Source organism: Mya arenaria, chromosome 16 (assembly GCF_026914265.1).
Source record: "Mya arenaria isolate MELC-2E11 chromosome 16, ASM2691426v1".
NCBI lineage: Eukaryota > Metazoa > Mollusca > Bivalvia > Myida > Myidae > Mya > Mya arenaria.
This window is the reverse complement of record NC_069137.1, coordinates 9792599-9808462: the sequence shown is the minus strand read 5'-3', so window position 1 is coordinate 9808462 and position 15864 is coordinate 9792599. Positions and strand designations below refer to the sequence as shown.

The window sequence follows — 15864 nt, the reverse complement described above, 5'->3', positions numbered from 1 at the left end:
GTCGGCGTCCTGTTAAAATTTTAGGGCAAGTTGGGATTTTCACTTATAAGTCCAATACCCTTCATTCAATTGACTTAATACTTCACACAGTTGTTCAGGGCCATCACATGATGAGGATAGATAACTCCATATTATTCTTTACACAGATTATGGCCCCTGATTGACTATGAAACTTAGGTTAAAGTTTTAGGGCAGGTTGGGATATTTATAAATAACTTCTAAACCCTTTGTTCAATTGACTTAATACTTCACACAGTTGTTCAGGACCATCACACAATGATGTTACATAACTCCATATTATCCTTAATACAAGTTATGGCCCCTGATTGACATTAGGGCAGGTTAAAGTTTTAGGGCAAGTTGGGATTTTCACTTAAAACTCCAATACCATTCATTCAATTGACTTAATACTTCACACAGTTGTTCAGAGCCATCACATAATGAGATTAGATAACTCCATATTATCTTTTACACAAATTATGGCCCCTGATTGACTATAGAACTTAGGTTAAAGTTTTAGGGCAGGTTGGGATATTTATAAATAACTTCTATACCCTTTGTTCAATTGACTTAATACTTCACACAGTTGTTCAGGACCATCACACAATGAGGTTACATTATCATTTATACTGGACTATCTAGACATAAACATGTAGCTCCTGGTCCAGTGTTTGCTCTTTTTCACGTATATATTTTATTTTCTCAATTTGAATACAGTCGAAACTCGTTGGCTCGATATCTCATGGCTCGATATTCTCGTTGGTTCGAACCGGATTAAAAGGACCGATTTTTTTTTTACTCTTTGTTCATATAAAATACGATCGGATGGCTCGATATCTTGAGGGTCGATATTTCTCCACGCTCGATGTCATTTTCGCGGTCCCAAGTAAGAATTTCACGTTTTCTTTTGTTTGCCTAGGTCGATGTCATTTTCGCGGGTTCAGGTAAGAATCTCACACCTTGATTTGTTTGCATAGCTTCATTTAGCACAAGGCGCTTATCGATAAAAATTGACTGAATTGATTGAAATTATTATCAAATTTAAATGGTTTAACTGTTTGAATAAACATGCCATCGCCTTAAATATCTGTCTCTAATTGTTACCCATGTATGAATTTCAATGCATTTTGATATAAGCTATGTTTCGCATAAATGTGTTTTTATAATATTAAAATACCGTTCTAAGTATCGAATAAGTCATGTTACGAACTTTACGACGTGTAACTATGTCCAATTAATACTCTTCTATTTCGGAGATAGCGTAACCAATAAAAAACGAGGTAAACAAGACTTTTTGTAACGAATAAAAAAAAAACATTATGTAAGCAATCCCGCTTGGCTCGATATTCTCGAGGCTCGAAGTATTTTGGCCGGTCCCTCGAATATCGAGCCATCGAGTTTGTCTGTATCTTCTATTGAATGAATTATGCGTGGGTCAAAAACCGTTCTTGATAATTCCCTGCTGTCCCTGCTGTGCATTTCCTTTTAATTGCACTGGTGTCACAGTAGGGGCCATTTCCCTGTGTATTTGTTTATTGGCTGAGGGCCTTTTAGGGTTGACACTTCCTAATACATATTCCCATTTTCTCACTGATACATTTAAACAAAAATCATGCATGGCTAATGTTTTTATTACTTAAACCGATTAAAAATAAATAATAAACAAATAAGAGTGAAAAGTTTTTAAATAATTATATAACATATACATTTACATCCATTTTAAATGCAAGGTCACCATTGTTATATCCAAATTGTGAAGCATCCTGGTTAAATCAATTTATGAATATTAAAAAGTATTTAAGGCCTTAAAAAATGGTTTGTTTCTGGTTACATGCCCAAAAAATATTGGGTCGGTAGGTAGCGTTTTTTTTTTTTTTTTTTTTTCTGGCAGTCAACTTCAACATCATCTCTTCTGCCATGTAACTCATCGAAAAGGTATATTATAGGATGTCCTTGTTCTACACACTTTATTTGTTTGAATCCCAATGCACAATCAGTGCAAGCACAGGGGTTAGTGCAAGGTTATACATTTACTGCAATCAGGCATTTTAATTTCGGTCTACTCAAAGGGTATTTTGTTGTCAGGAAAAAAGAACTAATGCACCGGTTGGTGCTGGAAAAATATCTAGTTGTGAAATTTAGCAAATTTTGAGTCGGTGGCAAATAAATTGAGTCGGTCGGGTAACCAGAAATAAACCTATTTTTTGTTTAGGCCTAAGTACACTCAAAATTGTACACTTTTGTTCTGCACATTTCATCTTACACATTTATTGATACAGTGCATGATTTGGTAGAACTATATTTTATTGATATCAAATGCTTTTTAAATAAATAAAAATGATGAATGCAAAGATGAACTATTTTTATTACTTGTTTGTCAATAGGAAGAATAATTCAATGGCTGTGTGTAGTTTGAATTTCATATCAGGATGAATAAAAGCAGTGTATGTTGAAGCAACTAATGAAGTAATAGAAGTACTTTTTACTCTTGTTTTTTTACAAATCTTGGTGTATAAGTAAGTTCTGTCTGATGTTACAAATAGCAAGAAAAATTGAAAAAGTTTTTATTTAAATACAAAATTATGTAAAATGTAAAATTCAATGAACACACAATCTGTGGCTTTTTTGTACCATCAAAGACCATATGGACTAAGTCCCTAAATATTTTAATTTGAATGTGTTGCTGTTCATTAAAAGCTGATACAATTAATAGTGAAGATATTTTATTATCTTGCTCAGTGCTTTGAAAATTTACTTATTATAATAAGTGAATGTGCTAAAGTTAATAAACATAATTCTGTCTTGTTTGTCTTTATATAATGCTGATGTATTATATGTTGGTGCTGTGAATTGACAATTGATGAAGATTTTATAATATATTGTTTATTTTTTATTGTATGTATATTATAGCATAAATAAATGTAAGTAAATACGCATTCAGAATTCTGTATTAAGCCTTATATAATAAGCCCTGCGAAGCCTCTCAAAAATATGGCATGTATGCGTTGGTGTCTTTCACCGCATAGGTTGTGGGTTTGATACCCAACAGGAATGATTTTCGTAGCCTCTCAACATTAAGTGTAGGAAAAAGACTCGTGGGTGGTTATATATAAGCTTATGGCTTTCACCAACTTCAAACAAAAAGAAAATAGCTACCAGCTAAAATTAATTTTTATCAGATATGTGATGATGCTAAATATAAACAGTACGAAGGGTATCAATCCTGTGACACGCAGGATTCTGATTTGATTGGTTAAAATTCTGAATATTGTATACAAAATTGACTGTTTGGCTTTCTATGAACAATAGTAAGAATTAACCATTTTCATACAATTGGCTTCAGGGCATTGATGTGGACTTGTCCATGAAGTCTCATCAATTATAGTGATATATGATTACATATTTTGACAGAAACTTGCAGTTAAAGCTGCCGTAAACGAAAAGTGTTTGTACAATGGATTAAAATTTAATGAATGCATTAATTTAGCAGTTAAAATGAGATTGAATATACGTAAACATTTAATAGCATTGAAGTTTCTAACACAAGAGACTGTCTGATGCACTCAATTTCAAGCCCTTGTTTTACTTCTCGTCATTGTTAATGCGTTGTTAAATAAACATGTAAAAGCCTAATCTTCGTCTACCAAATGCGCCAATTATCTCTTTCAAAATGGTGCTTGAATAGAGTGTCACTTAGATTTATCTGAAATATTCTCACATTGTTTCCAACACGGGTAATTTTAGGTTTGGAAACACAAAACCCGACCTTGAATGCGACATGGATAGCTGAGTATCAAACCATCACATTGACGTGTAACATTTATGGGGAAACGGCTCGCTCTGTTGGCTGGTACAGGTACGTCTTTATGCTTATTTTATATCGCTTTCACAGCACATAGGTCGATGCAATTGGTGATAGTAGGGGTGCAACCTGACACATGCGCCACTTCCTCTCAGTACCAAAAGACTAGGGTACAGGCTTGCACACACACCACTTCCACTCCGTACCGAAAATCTAGGACGTGGCCTGGTGCAAGTGCCACTTTCGCTCCTTACCTTAAACACTAAGGTTGCAAACTGGCATCTTTGTCACTTCCTCTAAGAACCGAATACCTAGAGTGTACTCTGTCACGTGGGCCTGACTTTCCCCCTTACCGAAAAACTAAGGTGCACTCTGCCAGATTCTCCACTTCCCCTTGGAACCGGAAACCTGATCAAGCGACGTCTTTTGGATGCGAAAATTTCACATACCGAATACCTAGAGCTCAATCCCCGGACGCAACCTGGCTCAATCGCCCCTTTCGATTGGAGCCGAAACACTAGGACATATGTGTCCATTCCCCTTGGATCTGAAAACCTAGGTTGGAACCTGACACAGGCGTCACTTCCCCCAGATAATGAAAACCTAGTGTGTAACCTAGCGAATATAGAGTGCAACCTGTCACTTGCATGACTTTCCCCGAAAACTGAAAACCTAGTGCGCAACATAGCTCATGCGTCCCTTCCCCCAGGAACAGAACACCTAGGGTGCAAACTTGCACAGGCGTTATAACTCTTAGAAACTGAAAACCTAGGGCGCAACCTGGAACTTGTGTTCTTTCCCCTCCAAACTGAAATCCTAGATCGCAACCACGCTCATGCCTCCCTTCCCTGGCAAACGTCTTCCTTTCCCTCGAAATCGAAAACCTAGGTCGCAACCTGTACATGCGTCTCTTCCATTCGAAACAGAAAACCTAGGTCGCAACATGCGTCCAATCGCCTCGATTTCAAAAACCTACATCCAACCTGGCACGTACGTTCATTCCCCTTCGAGACAGATAAACCTAGGTCGCAACTCGGCAAAATCGTCCTCTCCCCTCGATTTCGAAAACCTACGTCGCAAACTGGTGCATGCGTCCTTTCCGTTCGAAATTGAAAACATAGGTGGAAACATGCCACATGCGGCCCTTCCCCTCGAAACCGAAAAGTTAGGTCGCAACCTGGTGCATGTGTCCATTCACCTCGAAACCGAATTCAAGGTCGTTACCAGGTTCATGCTTCCCTGCCCATGTAAACCGAAAACCTAAGATAAAGCCTGGCAAATGTGACATTCCCCTCGAAAAAAAATCTAGATCGAATCCTGGCACATGCATCGCATCACCTTGAAACTGAAAACATAATCTGCAACCTGGCTAAGGCGACACTTTTTTCTTTATTTCGAAAACCTACGTCGCAACCTGGCACAAACGTCCCTTCCCTCGATTTCGAAAACCTACGTCGCAACCTGGCACATGCGTCCCTTTCGCTCGGAACCGAAACACATAGGTTGCAATCTGGGTAATAAATCCCTTCCCATCAAAACCGAAACCCTAAGGATGCAAACTGGCAAGTGTGTCACTTTCCGTCGAAAATGAAAACCTAGTGTGAAAACTGGCACATGCGTCCCTTCTCTTAGAAACAGAAAACTTTGGGCGCAACCCGGCACAAGCGTTTCCCGATCGGAACTGAAAACCTAGGTCGCAACCTAGAACATGCGTCCCTTCCCATCGGACCTGAAAACCAAGGGAGCAACGTTGTACATGTGTCCCTTCTCTTACAAACAGATAACCTGGGGTGCAACCTGGCACTTGTGTCCTTTCCCCTCGAAACTGAAATTCCAGATCGCAATCAGGCACATGCTTCCATTGCCCCTCGAAACAGATAAACCAAGGTCGCAAACTGGCACAATAGTCAACTCCCTCTCGAAACCGATTTTTTTTTTGGCAACCTGGAACATGCGTCTTTCCCCCTCGAAATATTAAACCATGTTTTCAACCGGGCACATGTGACCATTTTCATCGGAATTGAGATCTTAGGTCGCAACCTGGCGTATCTGCCCCATCCCCTAGAAAAAGAAAATCATTTTCGCAACTTGACACATGGGTTGTCTTCCACTAGAAACCGAAAACCTTGGTCGCAAACTAGCACATTCGTCCCTTTCCCTTTGACTGAAAACCTACGTCGCAACCTGATGCATGCGTCCCTTCCTCTCGGAATAGAAAACCAAGGTCGCAACCCAGCACATGAGTCATCTTCCTCTCGAAACCGAAAACCTAGGTCGCAATCTGGCACATGCGCTCTTCCCCTCGGAACCGAAAACCTAGGTTGCAACCTGGCACATGCGTCCATTCCCCTCGGAACTGAAAACTAAGGTCGCAACCTTGCACATGAATCATCTATCTCCCGAAACTGTAAAACCTGGGTCGCAACCTGGCAGATGCGTCCCTTCCCCTCGGCACCGACATCCTAGGTCGCAACCTGGCACATCTTTCACTCTCCTCTGAACAGAAAACCAGGGTCGCAACCTTTCACATGATTCTCTTCTTCTCGAACCAGAAAACCTAGGCTTCAACCTGGCACATGCGTCCCTTCCCCTGGAAACCAAAAACACAGGTCGCAACAATGGTCCCTTGACCTCGAAACCGAAAACCTTGGGCGCACATGCGTCCCTTCCCCTCAAAACTGAACATATAGGGAGCAACCTGGCACATACATCCCTTATCCCATGGTCGCATCATACCACATGCTTCCCTTCCCCTCGGAACAGAAAACCATGGTCTTAACATACCACATGCTTCCCTTCCCCTCGGAACAGAAAACCAAGGTCGCAACCTGGCATATGCGTCTTTTTCCCTCGATACTGAAAACCTAGAGTGCAACATTGCACATGCTTCCGTTCCTCTCGGAATTGAAAGCTTAAAGCGGAACCTGGCACAAGCTACCCTTTCACTCGACCCGAAATCATAGGGCTCAACCCTTTCCCGCGCGTCTGAAAATCTGAATACTTACAATATATTTTTTTCAACATCCAACATCAACAACAAAAATTCCGGATAAAACATATTTGCATATTTTCACAAAGACTGTGAACTATATTTTTGTGTCAAAAAATAAACTACCTTATTCACAATGTTTATCGGGCTATTGATGATTATTTTTCACATAAAAAAATATTGAATACAAAACAATGAAAACAAATAATAGATTAAATTAATTTTCTGATTACAAAAATGCAAATATCTTTGAAATTCTTAAAATAACAGCAATAACATCAAAGCAACAAATCATTGTTGATTTGGGTAGTACTGACTGATTTAAAACAAACACACATTCATTAAGTATACAATCATTTCCCGAAAAAAAAATGTTTTTTTATTGAAACTGTGATTAAATCTTCTTTTGTAAAATTTGCAAACTCCAAATTATTCATGCACATGTTGGTATGGATATATGTTCTATGTGTGCAAAATATTTCATCGAAAAACAGTATAAAAAGTAGATTTTAAAACATTTATTGTTTTGGCCCTGTAAACGACTTTTCACTGGGGGAGGTCCTTCATGGTAACCCAAATAGGAATTGATGTGCATTTGAGACGTTTAGTAAACGACAAAATCCATCCCTGCCATCGTATTTGGCGAATAATATGAACACAGGTACACCTCCATGTGCATGTGTTGTTTTTACTGCGATTCCGTCTGTAAGTATTGTTTACTATTTCGATAACTTACATTCCCATTGTCAACACTTTAGCTTAATAATATTTGGCCCGCACCCCCAACCCCCGATGCAAAATATATTCTTTATAGAAATATAAAACATTGACATGCCAAAACAAGTTATAACATGTTTGCTCATTTAACGCCGGAACTAAGGTGTACACATATGGTCACATTCGTAGGTACAAGGCTTTTACATGCTTAGGCACCATGGAATGACATGGATAAGGAACCAAGGTTACACATGCTAAAGAAAACAAAATATATATTGCTAAATAAAATATAGTAGTTCATGCAAAATAAACCATAATATTGCATGTTCAAGAAACCAAAGTATTTCATGCTAAAGAAACTATGGCAATACATGCCTAAGACATCATGATATAACATGCCTAAAAAACTATGGCATAACATGCTTAAGAAACCATGGTAATACATGGTTATATATGCTTAAGAAACCATAGTAGTTCATGCTTAAGAAACAATGGTAATACATGCCTAAGAAACTATGGTATTACATGCTTAAGAAACTATGGTAATACATGCTTACGAAACCATGGTTATACATGCCTAAGAAACTATGGTATTACATGCCTAAGAAACCATGGTATGACATGCTTAAGAAACTATGGTAATACATGCTTAAGAAACAATGGTATTACATTCTTAGAAACCATGGTAAAACATTATTAAGAAACTATGGTAATACATGCTTAAGAAACCATGGTATAACATGCTTAAGAAACAATGGTACATGTAATACATTTTTAAGAAACAATGGTATTACATTCCTAAGAAACCATGTTACTAGCTTAAGAAACCATGGTATGACATGCTTAAGAAACTATGGTAATACATGCTTAAGAAAACTATGGTTTAACATGCTTAAGAAACCATGGTATGACATGCTTAAGAAACCATGGTATGACATGCTTAAGAAACCATGGTAATACATGCTTAAGAAACCATGGTAATACATGCTTAAGAAACCATGGTATTACATGCTTAAGAAACCATGGTAATACATGCTTAAGAAACCATGGTATGACATGCTTAAGAAACCATGGTAATACATGCTCAAGAAACCATGGTAAAACGTGTTTAAAAAACATGGTAATACATGCTTAAGAAACCATGGTAATACATTCTTAAGAAACCATGGTATGACATGCTTAAGAAACTATGGTATGACATACTTAAGAAACCATGGTATTACATTCCTAAGAAACCATGGTATTACATGCTTAAGAAACCATGGTATGACATGCCTAAGAATTCATGGTATGACATGCTTAAGAAACTATAATATGACATGCTTAAGAAACCATGGTATGACATGCCTAAGAAACTATGGTATTACATGCTTAAGAAACCATGGTATGACATGCTTAAGAAACCATGGTATGACATGCTTAAGAAACCATGGTATTACATGCTTAAGGATGAATAAAGTTTTAATGGGTTGCGATTGAAGAGCCACATACTAATTCATATCGAATGTAATTGTGTTTGTAGGAACCAAGGTCGAAAGGTTATCTCCATTGGCTATGTCGACAACAGATGTGAAACAAGTCCTCCTGAGCTGCCGTTTTTTGCGAGGTGTCTGTGTTTGAATATAACCGTGTTTAGTTGTACGCTGACAGGTATGATAAATATACAGTATAAATTTTAAAAACGTTGTATTTAAAAACAGTGGATATAAAAAAAATACCTGATTAACATGAATATATATAGGAATATATTTTTTTCTGATACCACTAGGCACAGAAAATGATATTTTAATGTAGCATCATATATTGGTCCTCAAAAGTGTTTTATTGTATATAAGGTCCGTGGGGTCAAAACTGGCCCCCGTGAGTCACAATTTTCAAATTAACATCAAATAAAAGGCTTGGAAAAGATTATTGTTTCAAACCACTTAGACCAGGCATTTGATATGTCTTATGTAGAATCATACAATGATCCTCTATCAAAGTATACCCCTAGGGTTAAAGCTGGCCGAACCCTTTTTGTGTCGCCTGAAAAGACGACATAAAGGGGTTACTTTTGTCGGCGGCAGCGGCGTCGGTGTCGGTGGCGGCGGCGGCGGCGGCGGCGGCGTCCGCGTCCCATTTTCGCTTGTCCGGGGTATATCTCCTAAACTATTAGTGGTATCAACTTGAAATTTCATATGTAGATGGATCTAATTGAGGGCAAGTGCAGTGCACAAGAACTGTTGCTCTTGCTTCCATATTTTTAGAGTTATTGCCCTTTGTTATTTTTCATGCTTAAAGTTTTGTCCGGGGCATATCTTGTAGAATATAAGAGTTATCAACTTGAAACTTCATATGTAGATAGATCTCATGGAGGGCAAGTGCAGTGCACTATAACAGTAACTCTTGCTGCCATATTTTTAGAGTTATTGCCCTTTGTTACTTTTCATGCTTAATGTTTTGTCCGGGGCATATCTTGAAGAATATAAGAGGTATCAACTTGAAACTTCATAGCTAGATAGATCTCACTGAGTGCAAGTGCATTGCATAAGAACCATAACTCTTGCTTTCTTAGTTTTAAAGTTATTGCCCTTTGTTACTTTTCATGCTTAAAGTTTTGTCCGGGGCATATCTTGAAGAATATAAGAGGTATCAACTTGAAACTTCATAGCTAGATAGATCTCATTGAGGGCAAGTGCAGTGCACAATAACAGTAACTCTTGCTTTCTTAGTTTAAAAATTATTGCCCTTTGTTAATTTTCATGCTTAAAGTTTTATCCGGGGCATATCTTGAAGAATATAAGAGGTATCCACTTGAAACTTCATAACTAGATAGATCTCATTGAGGGCAAGTGCAGTGCACAAAAACCGTAACTCTTGCTGCCATATTTTTAAAGTTATTGCCCTTTGTTAATTTTCTTGTTTAAAGTTTTGTCCGGGGCATATCTTGAAGAATATAACATAGCTAGATAGATCTCATTGAGGGCAAGTGCAGTGCACAAGAACCGTAACTCTTGCTTTCTTAGTTTTAAAGTTATTGCCCTTTGTTAATTTTCATGCTTAAAGTTTTGTCCGGGGCATATCTTGAAGAATATAAGAAGTATCAACTTGAAACTTCATAGCTAGATAGATCTCATTGAGGGCAAGTGCAGTGCACAAGAACCGTAACTCTTGCTTTCTTAGTTTCGAAGTTTTTGCCATTTGTTAATTTTCATGCTTAAAGTTTTGTCCGGGGCATATCTTGTAGAATATAAGAGTTATCAACTTGAAACTTCATATGTAGATAGATCTCATTGAGGACAAGTGCAGTGCACTATAACAGTAACTATTGCTGCCATATTTTTAGAGTTATTGCCCTTGTTACTTTTCATGCTTAAAGTTTGTCCGGGGCATATCTTGAAGAATATAAGAGGTATCAACTTGAAACTTCATAGCTAGATAGATCTTACTGAGGGCAAATGCACTGCACAAGAACCATAACTCTTGCTTTCTTAGTTTTAAAGTTATTGCCCTTTGTTACTTTTCATGCTTAAAGTTTTGTCCGGGGCTTATCTTGAAGAATATAAGAGGTATCAACTTGAAACTTCATAGCTAGATAGATCTCATTGAGGGCAAGTGCAGTGCACAATAACATTAACTCTTGCTTTCTTAGTTTTAAAATTATTGCCCTTTGTTAATTTTCATGCTTAAAGTTTTGTCCGGGGCATATCTTGAAGAATATAAGAGGTATCCACTTGAAACTTCATAGTTAGATAGATCTCATTGCGGGCAAGTGCAGTGCACAAAAACCGTAACTCTTGCTGCCATATTTTTAGAGTTATTGCCCTTTGTTTATTTTCTTGTTTAAAGTTTTGTCCGGGGCATATCTTGAAGAATATAACATAGCTAGATAGATCTGATTGAGGGCAAATGCAGTGCACAAGAACTGTTGCTCTTGCTTCCATATTTTTAGAGTTATTGCCCTTTGTTATTTTTCATGCTTAAAGTTTTGTCCGGGGCATATCTTGTAGAATATAAGAGGTATCAACTTGAAACTTCATAGCTAGATAGATCTCATTGAGGGCAAGTGCTTTGCACAAGAACCGTAACTCTTGCTGCCATATTTTTAGAGTTATTGCCCTTTGTTAAAGTTTTTGCTTAAAGTTTTGTCCGGGGCATATCTTGAAGAATATAAGATAGCTAGATAGATCTCATTGAGGGCAAGTGCAGTGCACAATAACAGTAACTCTTGCTTTCTTAGTTAAAAAAGTTCTTGCCCTTTGTTACTTTTCATGCTTAAAGTTTTGTCCGGGGCATATCTTGAAGAATATAAGAGGCATTAACTTGAAACTTCATAGCCAGATTGATCTCATTGAGGGAAAGTGCAGTGCACAAGAACCGTAACTCTTGCTGCCATATTTTTAGAGTTATTGCCCTTTGTTAATTTTCTTGCTTAGGTTTTGTCCGTGGCATATCTCGTAAACTATAAGAGGTATCAACCTGAAACTTCTTCCGTACGTATATCTGATTGAGGGAAAGTGCAGTGCACAAAAACCGTGACTCTTGCATCTATATGTTTAAGAGTTATTGCCCTTTATTAATTTTCATGCTTAAAGTTTTGTCCGGGGCATATCTTGAAGAATGAAGCTTCCTTGGGTGACCCTTTACAAAAATACAACAAGTGGTCATGATTGATCAACAACAACAGCAACAACAACAAAATGGCTGACTTCCTGTTTTGCTTAAAAAACCCATCTCCTCTGAAACTACCACTCCAAATTCAATGATACTTTACAGGAAGCTTTCTTGGGTGACCCTCTACAAAAATACAACAAGGGGTCTCGATTAATTAACAACAACAACAAAATGGCCAACTTTCTGTTTTGCTTTAAAAAAACATCTCATTGCATGACCCTTTACAAATATAAAACAAGGCATCGTCATCAGTAAAGATAAGTTAAATGGCAACATCATTTTCTATAAATGAATGAAATGCCAATCTAACAGCTATAATGTCGACATTAAATAATTCGTCAGGCGACACATCCGACTCGCGGAGTTCTAGTTGATCCTTTTGACGTTTTTTTTATTTTCCAAAATTCGGTCCACCTTCATATTTTTGAAGCTGCAACAATGAAATTTAGACCATGTATACAGTTTTGAAAACAAAGATCAAGGTAGTGCTTGGATTACCTTGACATTGAACTTTTGACCTACTTTTTTGTTTTTGAAGCTACAGCAATCAAAGTTGGACCATATATACACTTTTGAAAACAAATACCAATGTTCGGCTTAGGTGACACTGATTTGTTGACCGTCTTTCGATTCGTGAAGCTGCAGCACTGAAAGTTGGACCATTTATACAGTTTATTAAAACCAAATCAATTTTGGCCTTTCGTGATCTTGATTGCAACTGTTTGACTTTCCTTCATTTTTTAAGCTACTGCAATGAAATTTGGACCATAAGTACAGTTTAGCAAACATATATCAATATTGACAATGACAGTAAATATTTTGACCTGTGTTCTTATTTTCCGAAATTCGTTCCTTGTGCACAGGTTGTTTATTTGGTGAGTAGCAATGCTAACGATTCTCTATAAAGATTGTGGATTATGACCGTGGTTTGAAGCCCCGCCCCAGCATCATATGTGTTAGTTATATATATAAAATTAAAACTAGGGGAATCCTTCTCTGAAACAGAAAAGCCTAGAGCTAAGATATTTGGCGTGTGCACTTAGCTGGAATTAACAATAAGTCTCACTCAGATGAGCGATTTAGGGCCATCATATCCCTCTTGTTTATTTCAACGGATTATGCTGTTATGTACAATATGTTGAAAAGGTTTGAAGGTTAAGCATGTAGAGGTTTGGTTTATACACTACTTGAACACCCGACCCTGAAGTCCTGTTCTGTTGACCGTTCAAAGGCGATATCGTTAACATGTATTAATGGAGTTGCTTGTGATATTTGTCATATGTTGTCTGTCATTTGTTTCTCTGTCATTAGTTATCTTGCATGTGCTGTATGTCAAGTGTTTTTACTTGTGTGTCTGTCATGTGTTTTTGTAGCGTTTCGCGTCACTGGTTTAGCGCTTGTTACGCATTAGATTATGCCTCTGAACTGGTTATTTATTTTAGTATTTAAAGTCTTATTATTAAATGATATATTAATAAACCGTCCATAATTGGGTAAGAGTAATTGTCAAAGATGGAATTCAATAACACTTAATGAAACGACATATTGACATCTCCATTGATATAAGAGAAACAGTTTATCAAATGACAACATAATAGATCATACAGAATCATATAATAAAGCAAGTTTTTCTTTATTAGCCATGAAATATGCAGTTTTTATTGACTGCAAATTCAAAATTAATTGAATTTGCTATGATACAGGTCAAGTTAAGGTGTAATACGGACATAGTACCTAACTGAAAATCTTACCATATTTGTTTGTACGCTCGATGATATGATGGTCACATTACGCATTTTTTCCCATAGTGGAGATGTCAATGCATAACGAGGACGAATGGGAATGCTCGTTTGCAGATAATGGGTTATCTATCAAAAGCAACGTAATCAGGATAAGAGGATCCAACGTTAGCCGGAATGAAGCAGGTATGAACAAGTTGAAATGTAAATACATTTACTCGCTGGTCCTTCGGAACCTTATTTCGTTGGCTTATTTTCAAATGGGCTGCATGCTTACAGTTTCTGTCCTAGCACAAAAGCGACCGCAAATGTTTAGTTTGAACGCTCAAAATTTGCCTTGAAGTGACAAATGGCCGTGTGGATTTAAGCCGACAAAATGTATAAAGTGAGTCTTATTAATAGATTGCCACTTAAGTCGGTTCAAAAGTTTACATGTACACATTCTAAGTATAACAAATTGAGGTTATAGGGGGAAATGAATGATTTTTTTTGTGAAAATAGTGGCTATTTGACGAGGTGAAAGAGCCGATATTCGGCCCTATATTCAGCCAACAATTCAGTGCGTTAACCATACGTTCTAGACTCATCATCATCTGGATAATAAAAAGCTGCATCACATTGAGGTATTCAGAAAGTCACCTGATATGCAACTTTCGCAATGACGTTGTGCGAGCTAAATTTAGATTATACTGCATTTTGCAATTGCTTTTCTTATCAATCCGGAGGTTGAAAAGGTCAAAATGTGAACAGGAGACATTTGGATATATACCCCAAAACATAAGTTAACATCACTAAAACACAGTCTATATGGCTTTTATATTATTTGACGTCTGCTTTTGTTCAAAATGTTTAAATAACATTTAACAAAATTACGGTATATGCATTTGTTGATTTGACAAATTAAATGCTTGTGTTTTTATTATCCAAATTTTGCTCCTGTCCATGGTATAATATGTAAGCAGATGTTTTGATTGCTACGTTATGTTTCATTTCCAGACCTGTAAGCGTTGTGACTCTTGTTCTAAAGTTATTTGTTTTGTAAAGGGGTGAACTTCTTTAGTTGCAATGGCGGCTTTCCTGGGGGAGGGGGTCACAAGCAGGACCTAGCCCCTACCCAAAAACACAGGTTATACGCCAAAAGTCTACATTTAAGACTGAAGATGCCTTGGAGAGAACTCCCCGTCCCCTTCGTACATATATAAATCCGTGTTAATTAAGTGTATTGGTAAGGGCGCATATTTCAAAGCTCACCAAACTAAGTAATGCCCTCGATTCGCGTTCAAATGCATTCTAGTTCAAATAAACTCAATTTATACATTTTAAAAAAATTGTTTAGTAAACTATTTAAATGCGCAAGCGGTTCAAAGCTGACCTCTCTTAGGGATTTACTGTTTTGACTTTTTTGAGAACAGATGAAAATCTAATAAGAAAAATGTTAAATACTTCATTCTCATCTCAAGCTTTAGTAACGCATGATACAATACAACATCATTTTTCGAAAGTAAATATAAAAAACTGCGATCTGATCGTGTCTAAGAATATTTGATTTCACTGGATTCCAGACATTTGGGCATATATTGCTCATTTCAAGTCAAATGCTTAATATGTTGTCAAAACGGTCATCAATCTTTGAGAATGCAGCTTTAAATATAAAATTTAAATAAAAGCTATTGCAAGGAAAACCCTCCAACAAAATTGTGCCCCCCCCCCCCAACATTTTTCCACTTGTAATAAGTTAATTGATCATAACTCAATGGTCCATATAATAAATGTTAATTTGTAGGCGTTGCTCTAAGCAATAATATAATACGATATCTCGGATAAATTGAACGCCATTTTAGCCTACCTATTTTAGTTAGACATGCCTTTTTTATTCATAGTAGAACTAAGAAAATATAAACATAAAAATGCAAGTGCCATGATAACTCAATCAATAGTCGGTTCAAATGCAATTAGGCTCAAAC

At 37.1% G+C, this 15864-nt stretch overlaps 1 protein-coding gene across 2 annotated transcripts in view; it reads left to right on the top strand.

The window, feature by feature from the left end:
• LOC128222522 (uncharacterized) overlaps positions 1 to 14256 on the top strand; it is a 51801-nt gene extending 37545 nt beyond the window's left edge. For both annotated transcript variants that reach the window (XM_052931565.1, XM_052931567.1), the window contains exons 4-6: positions 3745 to 3856; positions 9031 to 9158; positions 13970 to 14256. In XM_052931565.1, coding sequence (XP_052787525.1) covers positions 3745 to 3856; positions 9031 to 9158; positions 13970 to 14241 — 512 coding nt within the window. In that variant the 3' untranslated portion in view covers positions 14242 to 14256. The remainder of the gene's footprint in view (positions 1 to 3744; positions 3857 to 9030; positions 9159 to 13969) is intronic.
• Positions 14257 to 15864: the final 1608 nt, after the last annotated feature.